Source organism: Dendrobates tinctorius, unplaced genomic scaffold (assembly GCF_039654945.1).
Source record: "Dendrobates tinctorius isolate UK_male_01 unplaced genomic scaffold, ASM3965494v1 ptg000001l, whole genome shotgun sequence".
Classification (NCBI taxonomy): domain Eukaryota; kingdom Metazoa; phylum Chordata; class Amphibia; order Anura; family Dendrobatidae; genus Dendrobates; species Dendrobates tinctorius.
In genome coordinates this window covers 4,902,803-4,919,210 of record NW_027361669.1, presented here as the reverse complement: position 1 = coordinate 4,919,210, position 16,408 = coordinate 4,902,803, and the positions used below count along the sequence as shown (strand labels likewise).

General features: G+C 42.9%; 1 protein-coding gene across 1 annotated transcript in view; it reads right to left on the bottom strand.

The window, feature by feature from the left end:
* The window catches only part of LOC141055576 (sulfotransferase 2B1-like), a 79,555-nt gene that overhangs the window by 16,266 nt on the left and 46,881 nt on the right, over window positions 1–16,408 (bottom strand). The window contains exon 5 of the mRNA XM_073552558.1: window positions 9,416–9,596. Within this exon, the coding sequence (XP_073408659.1) occupies window positions 9,416–9,596 (181 nt within the window). The remainder of the gene's footprint in view (window positions 1–9,415; window positions 9,597–16,408) is intronic.

The following is a 16,408-nucleotide window of genomic DNA, read 5'->3' as shown; positions in this document are numbered from 1 at the left end:
AACTGTTGGCCATGAAATGGGCATTTGAGGAGTGGAGACATTGGTTGGAGGGAGCTAAGCATCAAGTCGTGGTCCTCACTGACCACAAGAATTTGATTTACCTGGAGTCGGCTAAGCGCTTGAACCCTAGACAGGCTAGGTGGGCCTTGTTTTTTACACGTTTTGATTTTGTGGTTTCTTTTCTTCCTGGAACAAAGAATGTCAAGGCAGACGCCCTCTCTAGGAGCTTCCTTGCTGATTCTCCTGTGGTGACCAAGCCTGCTACCATCTTAGGCGAAGGGGGAGTTCTTTCTGCCATCTCGCCCGATTTGAGACGTGCTCTGGAAGAGTTCCAGGAGGACAAACCTGAGTGTTGTCCCAGTGGAAAGTTGTATGTTCCTGACCAGTGGAAGAAGAGAGTGATGTCTGAAGTTAATTGCTCTGCTTTGGCTGGTCATCCAGGTATTTTTGGTACTAGAGATCTGGTGAGTCGGTTTTTTTGGTGGCCCTCCTTGTCTCGTGATGTCAGGAATTTTGTGCAGTCCTGTGGGACGTGCTCCCGGTCTAAATCGTGTTCTCCCTCTAGTGGGTTGTTGATGCCTTTGCCTGTCCCCAAGAGGCCATGGACCCATATTTCAATGGATTTCATCTCTGAAAAACGCATGCGCATACAAATGCGTACAAGCGCATGACTATGCGCACCCATGTTAAGTATAGGGAAAAAATGCATGCGCATTTATGCGCAAAAACGCAGCGCAAAAAAATGCAAGTGTGAAACCAGCCTATGTACACGACTTTGTGTGAATGTTATATTTTGGTTTGTGAGTGCATATACAGCTCTGGCAAAAATTAAGAGACCACCACATCAAAACCCTGTCATAGGCAGCCCATTTTCCAGACCTGAACCCCATTGAAAACCTCTGAAATGTAATCAAGAGGATGATGGATAGTCACAAGCAATCAAACAAAGAACTGCTTAAATTTTTGCGGCAGAAGCAAAAACTAATGGAAAGCATGCCAAGACACATGAAAGCTGACTTAAAAAATCATGGTTATTCCACAAAATATTGATTTCTGAACTCTTCCTGAGTTAACACATTAGTATTGTTGTTTCTAAATGATTATGAACTTATTTTCTTTGCATTATTTGAGGTCTGAAAGCACAGTTTTTTTTATTTTGACCATTTCTCCTTTTCAGAAAAAGAAACCCCAAAGTTTATTGCTTGGAAATTCGGAGACAAATTGTCAGAAGTTGGTAGGCTAAAAGAACAATTTACATTTTACTCAAAAATATACCTATAAAGAGAAAAATCAGACAAACTGAACATTTGGAAGTGGTCTCTTAATTTTTGCCAGAGCTGTATATATATGTACTAAGGTGTACTAAGTATTAAATACCTCTCAATTAGTTTCAGAGAAAGAATATAAAGCTGCTAGAAATCTTTTGGAAGGAACTAAAGCTCAGAGTTCATAGAAGGAGCCCATGGAACCTTTGCGATTTGAAGAGTGGTTTTGTGGAAGAATGGGCCAAAATCACACATGAGCAATGCATGTGACTAGTTTCTCCATACAAGAGGCATCTTGAAGCTGTCATTACCAACAAAGGATTTTGTACAAAGTATTAATTAAATTTCAGGAGGCATGATCAATACTTATCCCTTGTGTCATTTCTCGTTTTTACATATAACTTAATTTATGGACATCTATGGTTTGATTTATTTGCCCGTGTAAATTGGATGGGTTGTTGCCGACAACTGGTGAGCATTTCATGTCAATAGCACCTTTGCAAATATATTTACTTAGAAAATTGACGACTTGTTCTTTTCTTTTCAATGTTCTTTTTATTGAATTTTAAAGCATAGCATCAGCATACTGTTATATTATTACACACATAAGCATCAAAGCTCTAATAAGTACAAAGCAAGTCCAACTAAGAACATTATGAATCCATTTGTGATACTCACAACTTGCTTAATAATACCACATTAAGAATCTTGTCTTGGAGCCTGAGATATTTATATTACTAATCAAATCAGTAATTTTAAGGATCACATGTTTACTTCCAATAACCATATGATTTCAATGTAACTAATTAAAAGAACAGAAGAGAGTAGTATTAAGAAGAGAATAAAGAAGAAGGGGAGCAGAATGGGAAAAGAGGGGCATTGGGGCAAGGGTGTGTGGGGCTCATTAGTCAGCAATTTGTAACATATCTGAGAGATATTTTGATCTGAAATGAATCCATGGTTTCCAGGCATCTTTGAATTTTGCTTGCGTGTGATTTACATGAGCCACCAACTCTGCTGTATAATACAATTGGTCTATTTTGTGTAGAAATTGTTGGGACGTAGGACTGTTTGTAGTTTTCCAGTTTGTGGGTACCAGAAGCTTGGCTGCCGCTATTATGTTGTGAGCCAAGGTAGAGAACCTTTTATGCCCGGGCCATACCGGAAAGTTCAGCAGTGCCGCTTCGGGCGTCAGTTTTGTTTTTTTCCCAGTTACATCTTGAATAATTTTTTTCGTGAGCACCCAAAAATGTTTTATATTTGGACAGGACCACCATAGGTGGAGATAGCCACCCTCTTCTATTTTACATCTCCAGCATTTTGTATGTAGGTTCACGCGCCAGGCCTGAAACTGTGTCTGTGAAATATACCATCTGGACACTACTTTATAGGAGTTTTCTTGGGTTTTAATGGGTCGCCCTCCCAGGGCTGTGGGGTACTCGGTACCGGGCCAGTGTCAGCGGGATGTGTCACAGCAGGGGTGACCCGGTCCGTGGTCCTGGGCACCCAAGTAAAAGGGGAATTGCAATGGAGGAATGTGATGGATTAGATGAATAGTTTGTGACGCCAACTGTCGTGTTCGGCAAGTGAGGTGTTAGGCCGACGCTGCATGCAGTTCCTCTGGGACTGATGGTGGGTTGCAGCCAAGATGGTGAAGCTCCCCACAGGTGGAACTGTAGTCCCAGGGCAGTGTAGATGTAGGGGTAGAGGAGAGACGCAGGCAGTGTAGAAGCTGGTACCCAGATGTAGCGGTACCCGGTGTGTTGGCGCAGGAATGAATGGAGGACACCAGGGCTTGTTGTTCCAAAGCTTTACTCACAGTCTGTAGTACACACAGGTGCCTGCCTCCGTGCTGTGTCCTCCGGGTCAGGGATCCTGTCAACCTCCAGGCAAGATAGGATGCTCCCTTCCAACACTCTGCCAACATGTGCCTTTCTGAACGTCTCCTCTATAGCGCCTTTAAGTGAAGTACTCCTAGTACTGAGTTACACTGGAGTTCCTCCTGACAGATGTTCCCAAGAACTCTACTTGTGCAGCAGAGAGCTGTAGCCTGCTTCGGGAACTCCTTACTCCTAAGTCCCGGCTCACTATCCAAGTTGCTGTTGTGCCCCCAAGTCTTAGATGGGAGTAGTGCATTTACAGCCCACTACTCCACCGGTGTCTGCTGCAGAACCATTAGTGTCCATACAACCTCAGGGACCAGGCCCCGGCCTTGCGCTTAGAACTTCTAGGCAGGGTTCTTACTCTAATCCACGTCCTCTGTTCCCTTTTACTCCTACGTTCTGTACTCGTCTTTCCTTCTTATAGAAGATCAGGTTTCTGTTCAATGTCTTTCTCCTTCTTTCCTTTCCTGCTGCAGCACCTCCTTCCTCCATCCCTCTCCCAGGGATCTTCTCTCCTCACTCCTCTCCTCTCAACTCACTGACTGACTCCTCAAATTCTAAACCTTCCCACTCTTTTATGTACTCTAACTCCACCCGCCTCCCAGCATGTCTCGTGTTCCAAGCAGGGAACCACCAAAGGTGCTCTGCTATACTCCAAGCAGGAAGCTGCAATGTGGCTTTGCTGAACAACTGTGTTGTGTGGGATGCGAGTGTTGGTGTGTGGTTAGGAGCCTCCAACCTACCTGGATGGTGGGGTACCACACCTCAGGTGGAGGTGCAGTACCTCTGTGGCAACTGAATCCTCAGGGGCGCCACACTAATGCATTTAGTCGGGCCGTGGGAATGTTTGTATATATGAAGTACTTGTACTTGTGAGAACGTGTAACCTAGGTCTTTTTCCCACTTTGCTATAAAGGCTCGCTTAAAGCAAAGGCCTTCTGAAAGGAGTTCTTGGTAGATTGTGGATAGTACTTTTAAGGGTTAGTTTGATTTGGAGCATAGAGTCTCGAAAGGTGTGAGTTTGCGTGAGATATCTGCATAATAGTGTAGTCTTTTCAGGGTCTCTTTTATTGTGGAGTAATGCATGAAATTGATGTTTGCAAGTCCAGGGAATTTACAAATTTCTGGATGCGGTAGGAGCACTCCATCCATTAATAATTGGTCTATTGAGATTTTCAACCCATGTGGTATGTCCTTGAATGAGGCTTCTAAGGAGTGAACTAATATGTCTGAAAGTGTTAGTATTGGTGATGAGGGGGGGTACCAGAATGTTGTATGTTTTCGCCCAAACCTTAAGTAATGAGCGTGTAAGCAGGTTTGGATGGGGGAGAAGGGTGCACAGCCTAGAGTAGGTCAACAGAAGTGGTCTAATGGGTACAGGCGAGAGCTCTTTTTCTATTGTTATCCACTGCTTATCCTGTGCGCCCCAGATCAGGTTCACTGATCGTGTCAGCACCGTGGCATAATAGTACTTCCTTATATCAGGAGCACCCATTCCACCTCTTGTTTTAGGTGAAGTTAGCGTGTGGAAAGGTATACGAGGTTTCACACTGTTCCATATATATTTAGAGAAGAGGGAATTTACTTTAGCCAAATAAGAATCTGGGATATGTATGGGCAGCATTTGGAACATGTAGGTAAATTTTGGTAATATCAGACTTTTTAAAAGATTTTTCCTACCTGTCCAGAATAAGAATGGGTCCCTCCAGGATCTAATTGTAGCAGCGGTGTGTTCTAATAAGGGGTTGTAGCTATGTGTAAGCAATTCTTTCTCAGTCCTACTTATTTTCACTCCCAGATACATGATATAGTTTTTCGTCCAGGTGAACTGGTATTGACTGTTCAGTTTGCTAAGGATATGCTGTGGGACATTTAGGTCCAATGCCTCAGACTTAGACATGTTCACCTTAAAGTTTGAGATATTACTATATTCATCTAATATCTTCATGAGGGCCGGAAAGCTTCTGAGTGGTTTTGTCAATGTAACAAGTAAGTCGTCGGCGAAGACCGCTGTCTTATAATTTGCTTTCCAATTTTTACACCTTCTATTTCTATGCATTGTTGTATCGCAATTATTAAGGGCTCCATTGTCAGCACGAAAAGCAGTGGCGACAGCGGGCAGCCTTGGCAAGTGCCATTTTTTATGGTAAATGTGTCTGTAAGTGAGCCATTGATTCCAATGCGGGCCTTTTGGTTTTTATATAACTTCATTATGGTTAAGACTATCTGACTCGGGAATAAGAACCCTATTAATGTTTCTTCCAAATAGGTCCAGTCTACCTTGTCAAAGGCCTTTTCCGCATCTGTACCGAGAAGAACCAATGGGAGATTACTCTTTTTCGCATATTGCATAAGGTGTAAAATCTTATATGCATTGTCCTTCCCCTCCCTCCACCCACAAAGCCCGTTTGGTTTAAAGATATTACCGACGACAGGAACTTTGCTATCCTGCGCGCCAGAATATTTGCAAATAGCTTCAGATCAACATTTAGCAACGATATTGGCCTGTAGCTACTGCATTGTTCCTGGTCTTTACCATCTTTATAAAATAATGAAATTTTTGTTTCAAAGGCCTGGGTGGGAAACTGATCCTTACCCAGTATGGAGTTGCACATATTCAGCATGTGTGAGTTAAGGATTGAGGAGAAGGACTTATAGTAAGTTATTGGTAGACCATTCAATACCCTTTTCACTTGTTGAATTTGTGTGTGTGTATTTATAGTGTGCTTCTATAGTGTTTAATTATAGACCTAGTGACTAGGGATGAGCGAGTAGTGAAATACTAGGACTCACTGTACTCGTTACGAGTAGCTCATAATACTCGGGTACTCGTAACGAGTAGCGAGTCCAATGTAAGTCTATGGGAATATGCGAGTAATGGGCTGTGTGTGTGTGTGTGCAGGGCTGTGCTGGCCTGTGCGGGACTGTGCCGGGCTGTACAGGGACTGTGCCGGGCTGTGATGGGTTGTTCGGGGACTGTGCGTGGACTGTGCTGGGCTGTGCGGGACTGTGCTGGGCTGTGCGGAGACTGCGCGGGCTGTGCGGAGACTGTGCGGGCTGTGCCGAATATTGCGAGCCGAGTAGTGAAATTTACTCGCCAGGATTTGAGTACCGCGAGTACAGCATTACTCACCGAGTACCGAATCCTAACGAGTATACTCGCTCATCCCTACTAATGACCGTAGAGTAACATCATAAAAAATATGAACCTTCCACTAAATTCTTCAAGACTTCTTGTGTGCTGCTCAAGTTCTCTGGAATGCACTATATCGGATAATTTGATTAATCCCCAGTATCCGCAGTTTTCAGAGTGCCACCTCACCTATCAAACTATTTCCTTTTTACCTTCCAAAATTTTCCTCAGAATCACGTCCCTCATATCAACTGTTTCTTCAACCTCTATGCACTCAGTAGCACTTTGTATCTATACTTATACAGATACTGGCTGGTGACCGGTTCATGCAGCGTTATTTCAATACCTTATTTCATATATTATGGCTGTATCATACAATATTAGAACCTTTTACCATTTACCTTTTGTGTCTCCCCTATTTCCTGACAGAGCAGGGCCCTCATTCCTCTTGTTATCTGTTGAATTATGTGTTACTCCTTAATGTCTTTATTGTCTGTGCAAGTCCCCTCTGCATTGTAAAGTGCTGTGGAATATGTAGGCACTAAAGAAATACAAATTTTTATTACAAATGACAGGTGGTCTCTTGGGATTAATTCATCTGGCGGGCCCAGTATGCCCAAGTCTGACATTGATTGGGCTTGTATCAGCATATCTTTAATTTGACTTGTAGGAAAGTTCAGCAGGCTGGGCAGAGGGACAAACACTGTATCATGCATTATATTTACACAGATAAAAAAATAAAGGGAACACTTAAACAACACAATGTAACTCCATGGCAATCAATTTTCTGTGAAATCCACCTGTCCAGTTATGAAGTTATGAAGCAACACAGATTATGAATCAATTTCTCCTGCTGCAAATGGAAGAGACAGCAGGTAGAAATTATAGGCAATTAGAAAGACAACCCATATAAAGGAGTGGCTCTGCAGGGGGTGACAACAGACCATTTCTCTGTTCTCATCCTTTTTGGCTGTTGTTTTTTTTTAATTTTGCATCCTGTTATTTCTTTCACTCCTAGAAGTACTGTATAGTGGCATGAGGCATTGTCTACAACCAAGAGAAGTTAATCAGGCAGTGCAGCACAGGATGGTTCATCAATGTGAACTGTTGCAAGAAGGGTAGCTGTGTCTGTCAGCACACCGTCCAGATATTGGGCACAACCTCTTAGTAACACCATATAGGGGGGCTGCCCAGTGCCAACTATAATGCATCCCGTGTGAACAGAGGCCACAAGTTTGCAGAACCATTTGGGCCCAACTGCACCCTGGAAAAAATATAAAAAGTGCACAAAAAACATAGCAATATTTGTAAGGTATTGGTTGATATTAAGGCCTTAATACGGCAGCTGACAAACTGCGTCAAAGATTTGCGACTGGTAGACAGACTGCATACATGTGGGAATTCCTTAACAAACAGGCATTCCACACATGTATTCAGCCTCTCTAGCAGCCGCAAATCGTGTAGCTGAGGCAATGGAAACTAAATCTCCGAGCACGCCAAAATACTCGGAGACCACCCGAGCATGCTTGGAGAGACCCGAGCAACGAGTATACTCGCTCATCACAAGTTTTCACGCTATGGGGAAGACCAATGGATGGTCAGAACAGTGTGTCCCCCGGGCCACATGCTGTAAATGCCACTGCTCACTCACTGCTGTTAGAGGCAAATGATGGCTGAATAACACAGAGTTCATCTGGCAGGAAAAATCGAGCTCCTGACTCCACGTAAAAAAGGGATACATGACATAATAGGATGTCATATGTTGGGAAGAGGTTGAAGAGCCTTTCTGTGTGACTGACATTATAAAGCCAAAGCAAAGTCTTCTTCAAAACAAAAAAAAATCTTTTTGCAGACATATGTTTCAGAGTTCTTGCAAAACATCAGTGGAAAATAGGACATTGGAGCTTACAGGCCATCTAGTGTTCCCTGAGAAATGATTAAAGGGTCAGTATTGACTTCTAAGATGCTAGTGACCCTGTTCTCATTCTCTGCAAATAGGATATTTCTATATGATCTATCCGTGGAGCATAAGTCTCTCTACGATAGGTTAGTGATCTAATTAGAGGGGTTTATCCACAAAGTACATTATAATTAATAGATCTTGGAATAATAATATGAGAGAAATTACATTACAGCAAGGGATTCTATGTAAAAGTTTCCTTGCCAGTTTAAAAATGTGTTTAAGGCTGCTTTCACAATTCATGCTTTCAGTATCCGGCATGGTGCGGCGAAAAACCGGACTGCTGGATCCGGCCGCATACGCAGACACCGGATCCTTCTTTCTGCCGGATATATTCCTGGCAGAGAAGGTTTCCGGGCATGCGCAGTGCGAAAAACCGGTCCGGCGTCGGGAAAAAACGTTGCATGCAACGTTTTTTCCCGACGCCGGACCGGCTATTTTCTCCGGATCAGGAAAAAACGGATGCGCCGCCTTGCCATCCGGCGCAATGTGACAGCAATGATACAGCACGGGGAAAAAGCCGGATCTGGTCATAACAGGCGCCGGATCCGGCAGTCCAGTTTTTCGCCGCACCATGCCGGATACCGAAAGCCTGAAGTGTGAAAGCAGCCTTACCATACAGAAAGCAGCAGCTGCAATCTCTTGCTGTCCTGTCTTTATACTCTATTTTGCCTTCTCCCCTGCCCAGGAGATGTGGCATGTGCCGATCATGCTCCTGCTCGGACAGACATAGCCATTAAACAGTATATAACAGGGGCACATTGATAAGATTATCTCAGCACAGAAATATTTAGTTAACACATCCAACGGTGGAACTTATTATTATTATTATTATTATTATTATTATTATTATTATTAATAAAAGATATATTGATTAGAATGTACATTGTTCATGGAAAAAAACATTTAAGGAGAAACCTTGCACCTTGAGCCCAGCATTTTGATTAAAACACTATACACCCCCAATCACCCAAAATAGGGAATAATTTTTGAAAACACTACTAATAAAACGCACTTACGTATCTCCACTCTGTCACACTACCATTAATTTGAACTAAATTTGTATGTCTAGATTAATTTGGTTAGATGTAAAACTTGATAATTGCTTATTAAGATACTAGAAAAATGTAAGTTTATTTTTAATGAATTTGTAAAAAAAAAATGCAAATTTTACCTTTGCGCATAAAAGAGCCTTTAGTTTGATCCATAAAGTCCTGAGGGATGAGCGTGTAATTGGACATTTTGTTTTCTTTCATGACATTAAAAGATGAATGTTTTACAACTAAATCAATTTGAGAGTCGCCTATATCCTTCCCAAGGAACTCACAGATCCTTACGACACTATCTCGAAGATCCTGCAGAAAACAAAAATACTGTTTTATTAAGGTTTCCCCATGAACTGTGGAAAAAGTATACCCATGTTATACACTTTATATTTAAGAATATATTTCAGCTCCCTATCTATCAAGTCATTTCTGGAATTCAATAGAGACTCTAACTTCTGGAATCCTAGCAGAGTGTAATGTACACACTGTGAGGATTCTCCAATTTCCACAATAAGGTTACCTTCATACGACTGTATTTTCGTTTTGAGTGCTGTCGGTGAAAAAAAACAGACACCGCTTGGATAAATGTTTTTCTAAAGATTTGTTAAGAAGACTGCTTTATTACTACATGAAAAAAATCTCAGCATGCAGACTTGCCCACTTACGTCTTTGGATGTGCAAAGAAAAAATTGGATTCCATTTGGGTCATAAAGCATCTGATTTTTTTCCTGAAATTTTAAGGCATATTCTCGAAGTTTATGAGAAAATAAAAAAGGTAGAATTTATGATTAGTGATGAGCGAGCGTGCTCTTCACTACTTATTACTTACTGAGCGTCAGTGTGCTTGAGATGCCTGTTATTAACCCCTTTCCTACATTGGACGTAATATTCCATCCATGTGACCTGCGACCTAAGTCCCAAGGATGGAATATTACGTCGCATGCGATCAGTGGTGCTCACGGGGGGAGCGCCACTGATCGCGGCCAGGTGTCAGCTGATAATCACAGCTGACACCCGACACTATGTTTCAGGGGAGGTCACGGACCGCCCCCGGCACATTAACCCCGGCACACTGCGATCAAACATGATCACAGTGTACCGGAGGAATAGGAGAGAAGGGCGGAGGGAGGGGGCTCCCTCCATGCGTCCCTGCGACCCCCGGAGCGACGCGATGTGCTGCGTCTCTCCGAGAGTCCTCCTCCCTGCAGGCCCCCAGATCCAATATGGCCGCAGGGGCCTTCAGGCTCCTGCAGGGAGGTGGCTTCCTCACTGCCTGCTGAAAGCAGGCATGTGGAAGCCTGCTGCAGCGCCTGTCAGATCGCCGATCTGACACAGCGCTGTTCTAAGTGTCAGATCGGCGATCTGACACATTACAGTAATGTCCCCCCCTGGGACAATATAATAAAGTAAAAAAAAAACACTTGTAAAAATAATTTTATAAAAATCCCAAAATAAATTAAAAAAAAAAAATATTCCCTAATAAATTCTTTTTTTCTAAATAAAAAACAATAAAAGTACACATATTTAGTATCGCCACATCCATAACGCACCGCCCTATAAAACTGTCCCACTAGTGTTAACCCCTTTAGTGAACCCCTTCAAAAAAAAACAAAGCAAAAAGCGATGCTTTATCATCATACCACCAAGCAAAAAGTGCAATAACGTGCGATCAAAAAGACGTATATAAATAACCATGGTACCGCTGAAAATGTCATCTTGTCCCACAAAAAACGAGCCACCACACAGCATCATCAGTGAAAAAATAAAAAAGTTATAGCTCGCAGAATAAAGCAATGCAAAAATAATAATTTTTTATATAAAATTGGTTTTATTGTATAAAAGCGCCAAAACATAAAAAAAGACATAAATGAGGTATCGCTGTAATCGTACTGACCCAAACAATAAAACCGCTTTATCAATTTTACCACACGCAGAACGGTATAAACGCCCCCCCCAAAAGAAATTCATGAAATGCTAGTTTTTGTTCATTCTGCGTCCCAAAAATCGGAATAAAAAGCGATCAAAAAAGTCACGTGCCCGAAAATAGTGCCAATAAAAACATCAACTCTTTCCGCAAAAAATAAGACCTCACATGACTCTGCGGGTCAAAATACGGAAAAATTATAGCTCTCAATAAGCGGTGATGCAAAAACTATTTTTACAATAAAAAGCATCTTTTTAATAGTAATACGGATGTCAGTAGCACTTAGAGATTGTGTTGAAGGGATCATGTAGGACAGGATAAGGTGAATTGTACATCCTTTATGCTGCAGCCTGCAACTCATACCAAAATCCCTTCTCAGGGCTAATAATATTCTTTTTACTCTTAATACTGCAAATTGTTCTGAGCAGGGAAATATTATACACCATTTGGACCTTTCAGTCGTGTGTCAAAAACAAACAGCCAGACTTTGATAGATCTCCTTGCTATATTGCTCCTATACTGTAACCAGTACATCTGAGGTGTGCACATTTTCCTGCAATAGTAATGTTGCAATTTTTTTCAGAGTGGAAATATTATACAGCATTTATAGTGCTCCAGTTGTGCTTCAAAACACACAAAAAAACTTGTTTGATTAGAAATAGCATCAGTGTATTGTGCAGTCTAATAAGTGCATCTGAAATAGGACAATTTCCTTGCTATTGTAAAACAGCAATTTTTTTCAGCAGTGTAATTTTATACAGAATTTTTCATGTTGCAGCTGTGCCTCAAAACACAAAAATACTTGATTGGTTAAAAATAGCACTGCTGTATTGATACTGCAGTCTAATAAGTCCATCTGAAGTGGGCCAATTTTTGTCATTGTAATACTGCATTTTTTTCAGCAGTGTAATTTTATACAGCATTTTTCATGCTGAAGTTATGCCTCAAAACGCAAAAAACTTGTTTGGTTAGAATTAGCATCGCTACATTGATACTGCCATCTAATAAGTCCATCTGAAATGGAAAAAGTTTTCTGCGATAGTAACACTGCAACATTTTCTCAACAGGGATACAGTTGTGGCCAAAAGTATTGACACCCCTGCAATTCTCTCAGATAATAGTTTCTTCCTGAAAATGATTGCAAACACAAATTCTTTGGTATTATTATCTTCATTTAATTTGTCTTAAATGAAAAAACACAAAACGAATTGTCCTAAAGCCAAATTGGATATAATTCCACACCAAACATAAAGAAGAGGGTGGACAAAAGTATTGGCACTGTTCGAAAAATCATGTGATGCTTCTCTAATTTATGTAAAACAGCACCTGTAACTTACCTGTGGCACCTAACAGGTGTTGGCAATAACTAAATCACACTTGCAGCCAGTTGACATGGATTAAAGTTGACTCAACCTCTGTCCTGTGTCCTTGTGTGTACCACATTGAGCATGGAGAAAAGAAAGAAGACCAAAGAACTGTCTGAGGACTTGAGAAACCAAATTGTGAGGAAGCATGAGCAATCTCATGGCTACAAGTCCATCTCCAAAGACCTGAATGTTCCTGTGTCTACCGTGCGCAGTGTCATCAAGAAGTTTAAAGCCCATGGCACTGTGGCTAACCTCCCTAGATGTGGACGGAAAAGAAAAATTGACAAGAGATTTCAACGCAAGATTGTGCGGATGTTGGATAAAGAACCTCGACTAACATCCAAACAAGTTCAAGATGCCCTGCAGTCCGAGGGTACAACAGTGTCAACCTATACTATCCGTTGGCATCTGAATGAAAAGGGACTGTATGGTAGGAGACCCAGGAAGACCCTACTTCTTACCCCGAGACATAAAAAAGCCAGGCTGGAGTTTGCCAAAACTTACCTGAGAAAGACTAAAACGTTTTGGAAGAATGTTCTCTGGTCAGATGAGACAAAAGTAGAGCTTTTTGGGCAAAGGCATCAACATAGAGTTTACAGGAGAAAAAAAGAGGCATTCAAAGAAAAGAACACGGTCCCTACAGTCAAACATGGCAGAGGCTCCCTGATGTATTGGGGTTGCTTTGCTGCCTCTGGCACTGGACTGCTTGACCATGTGCATGGCATTATGAAGTCAGAAGACTACCAACAAATTTTGCAGCATAATGTAGGGCCCAGTGTAAGAAAGCTGGGTCTCCCTCAGAGGTCATGGGTCTTCCAGCAGGACAATGACCCAAAACACACTTCAAAAAGCACTAGAAAATGGTTTGAGAGAAAGCACTGGAGACTTCTAAGGTGGCCAGCAATGAGTCCAGACCTGAATCCCATAGAACACCTGTGGAGAGATCAAAAAATGGCAGTTTGGAGAAGGCACCCTTCAAATATCAGGGACCTGAAGCAGTTTGCCAAAGAAGAATGGTCTAAAATTCCAGCAGAGCATTGTAAGAAACTCATTGATGGTTACCGGAAGCGGTTTGTCGCAGTTTTTTTGGCTAAAGGTTGTGCAACCAAGTATTAGGCTGAGGGTGCCAATACTTTTGTCTGGCCCATTTTTGGAGTTTTGTGTGAAATGATCAATATTTTGCTTTTTGCTTCATTCTCTTTTGTGTTTTTTCATTTAAGACAAATTAAATGAAGATAATAATGCCAAAGAATTTGTGTTTGCAATCATTTTCAGGAAGAAACTGAGTATTATTTGACAGAATTGCAGGGGTGTCAATACTTTTGGCCACAACTGTATATCATACACAATATAAAATGGGTAATTCGCATGGGAAGGGACAGAGAAGTGGACGCGATGCTGATGGTGAATGCAGAGGTCAAGGATATGGGCAAGGTGAAACTGTACCAGCCATGGGAGCACAACGAAAACACACATCACGTCAATTTAGCTTCCTGTCCCACTTTGCAGAGGGGGCATGGAACACCACTGTAGAAGTCAGATCAGTGTGAAAAGGTTGTTAGATGAATAGCAGATGATCCATTCAGTCGCTTTGCCAGCACATCCTGTCTTCCACATGGACCAGTCTCAGTAGGAGTTATTCTGAACCATATAATCCTCATCCTGATCACCCTTCCTCCCACCATGCTGAGTACCCAGAGAAAAGTGATCCCTCAATTGGACATTATGAAGAGCTATTTACAGCACTACTACCAGCTGGACCAGCATTAGCACTATTTGGGCCAAACATCAGGGTTCAGAAACAGTGTCTGTGGGTGACACCACTGCCTCTTCCCTGTTCTACTTGCACACCATTTCACTGTCCATGTTGCATGTAAAGATGCATCTCACCCTGCACCTGTTACTGCACACTTGCAACCACCATCATCATCCACGTCCACATCATTGTCCCAGCGCAGCCTTCAGTCATCCCTATCTCAGTCTTTTGAACCCAAGTGTAGAAAGAAAGAACGGACCACGGGTAACTGTTCTGTGCCGGGTCCAGATCTGTCAGGGCTGTCTCCTCTGCTGTCCAGGGGAAAGCTAATGAGACCGGACAAACTGACACATCCAGGAGTAGGAGGTATGGCTAAGTGGCTGCAGCCTTAGCGTGTGCGGAAGTACTTAGTTTCGGCGGGACCAGACAGCGCACAGCAGGGAGAACTGAGTGATCTGGCCCTCGAGTACACCCATGCCCACAGATCCCCATGGTGACTAGCAGCATACGCCAGGAGAGACGTGCAGGATGCCCATTTGTCACCCTGAAGCAAGGTGCCAAACGCTCCAGGGTCGAGAGTACCGCGTACGCATCACCTCAAAGAGACTCAGTGTGGGACCGGAAGCTGTGCCCCGATTCCCCCGTACACGTTCATCAGTCTACTTTACACCCAGAGAGTGTCGAGACCTATACCCTCTTGGTGCATCAGTAAGTGGACTAAAGGCTCAACGGAAGGTACCGGAAGCCAACCGCTGCCGCCAGAAGATGGATCCTCAATACCCAAAATACTTCATCAGATGAGCATCGTGCTCGCCGTTATGGGCGTCATCTTTGATTCAGCAACATCCACGACCCATGAACTGACCTACACAATAAGTCAACCAAAAGAACTTCTTTTGTTATAGTTACTGCTATTTTCCCCATCATATACCTTGTGTTTAATCACCTGTTCACTCATTAAAATTGCTTTATCTCCCTGCATGGAGCATTCCCCTGTTAATTAAATACTTTAACCCTTGCTCTGCCTCTGCTGCCTCACTGCATCCCGCAACCTGCTCACACTTGGCGTAGTTGGCAATATCCAGTCCCCAGGAACAGAGGAGACAGATCAAGTGGTCCTGGGTGCCCCAGGCATCGAGGAAGTAGACCAAGCGGTCCTGAGTGCTCCAAGGGCTAGTATTCCACTGGGGTCAATGTTGAAAAACCTTCCAAAATTTACGGGGAGCAATACTCTGCTATGGGACTGGACTGAGCGGATCAGGGGTATGTTGAGCGGTATGTTGAGGATACACACCATACACCCTGCTGTTTGGCCGAAAAGGGCGAGAAATCAAATTATGCATGTTTAATAAATTTTTAATTTTTTTTTCTTGAAATATTCCACTTATAAATGCTGATGAATGGGCATGGATGTCTGACATCTGTGCCGTTCTCCCAAATTTTGAGGACTCGACCAAGATGATGAGCAGCGATGGCTCCATAATCAACATCACTATCACGCTTCTCTGTCTACTGAAACGCTCGCTGATCATAACTAAAGAGGAGTCTTTGCAGGTGTAGCAAGATGAGATAGAGCAAGAAACTAAACTGGATGATGCTACATAATAAAGCCTCATTTATCTTCTCAACACGAATTAGGTGATAATAAGGAGGAGGAGTAACAGGAGCTGGTTGACTGCTTTACAGACAGTACTACCCACACTACCTTCATCCCGTCTGTTCAACATGAATCCCCTGAAGACAAGGAGGAGAGGGAGGACAAGGAGGAGGACAAGGAGGAGGACTGTAGTGCCGGCATCTCTGCCTACTGCCCCTCTCAGGCAGAGATGCCAGCGTACTCACCCCCCGGCCACCGTCTTGCTCTGTCCCCTCCTTCTGGGTCTGCAGCTGCTCAAGGTGCGGTCCCCGGGCACTGTGCATAGGGCACACTTGCATACTTCCCTTCTCTTACAGCGGCCTCATGCATCCTCCTATAGTGTCCTCAGCCAATAGCTGGAGAACACTTACTATTTAAGGCACCTTGTCCAGCATGAAGATGCCTGTTCAACGTTAAAGTTTGTTCCTAAACACTCTT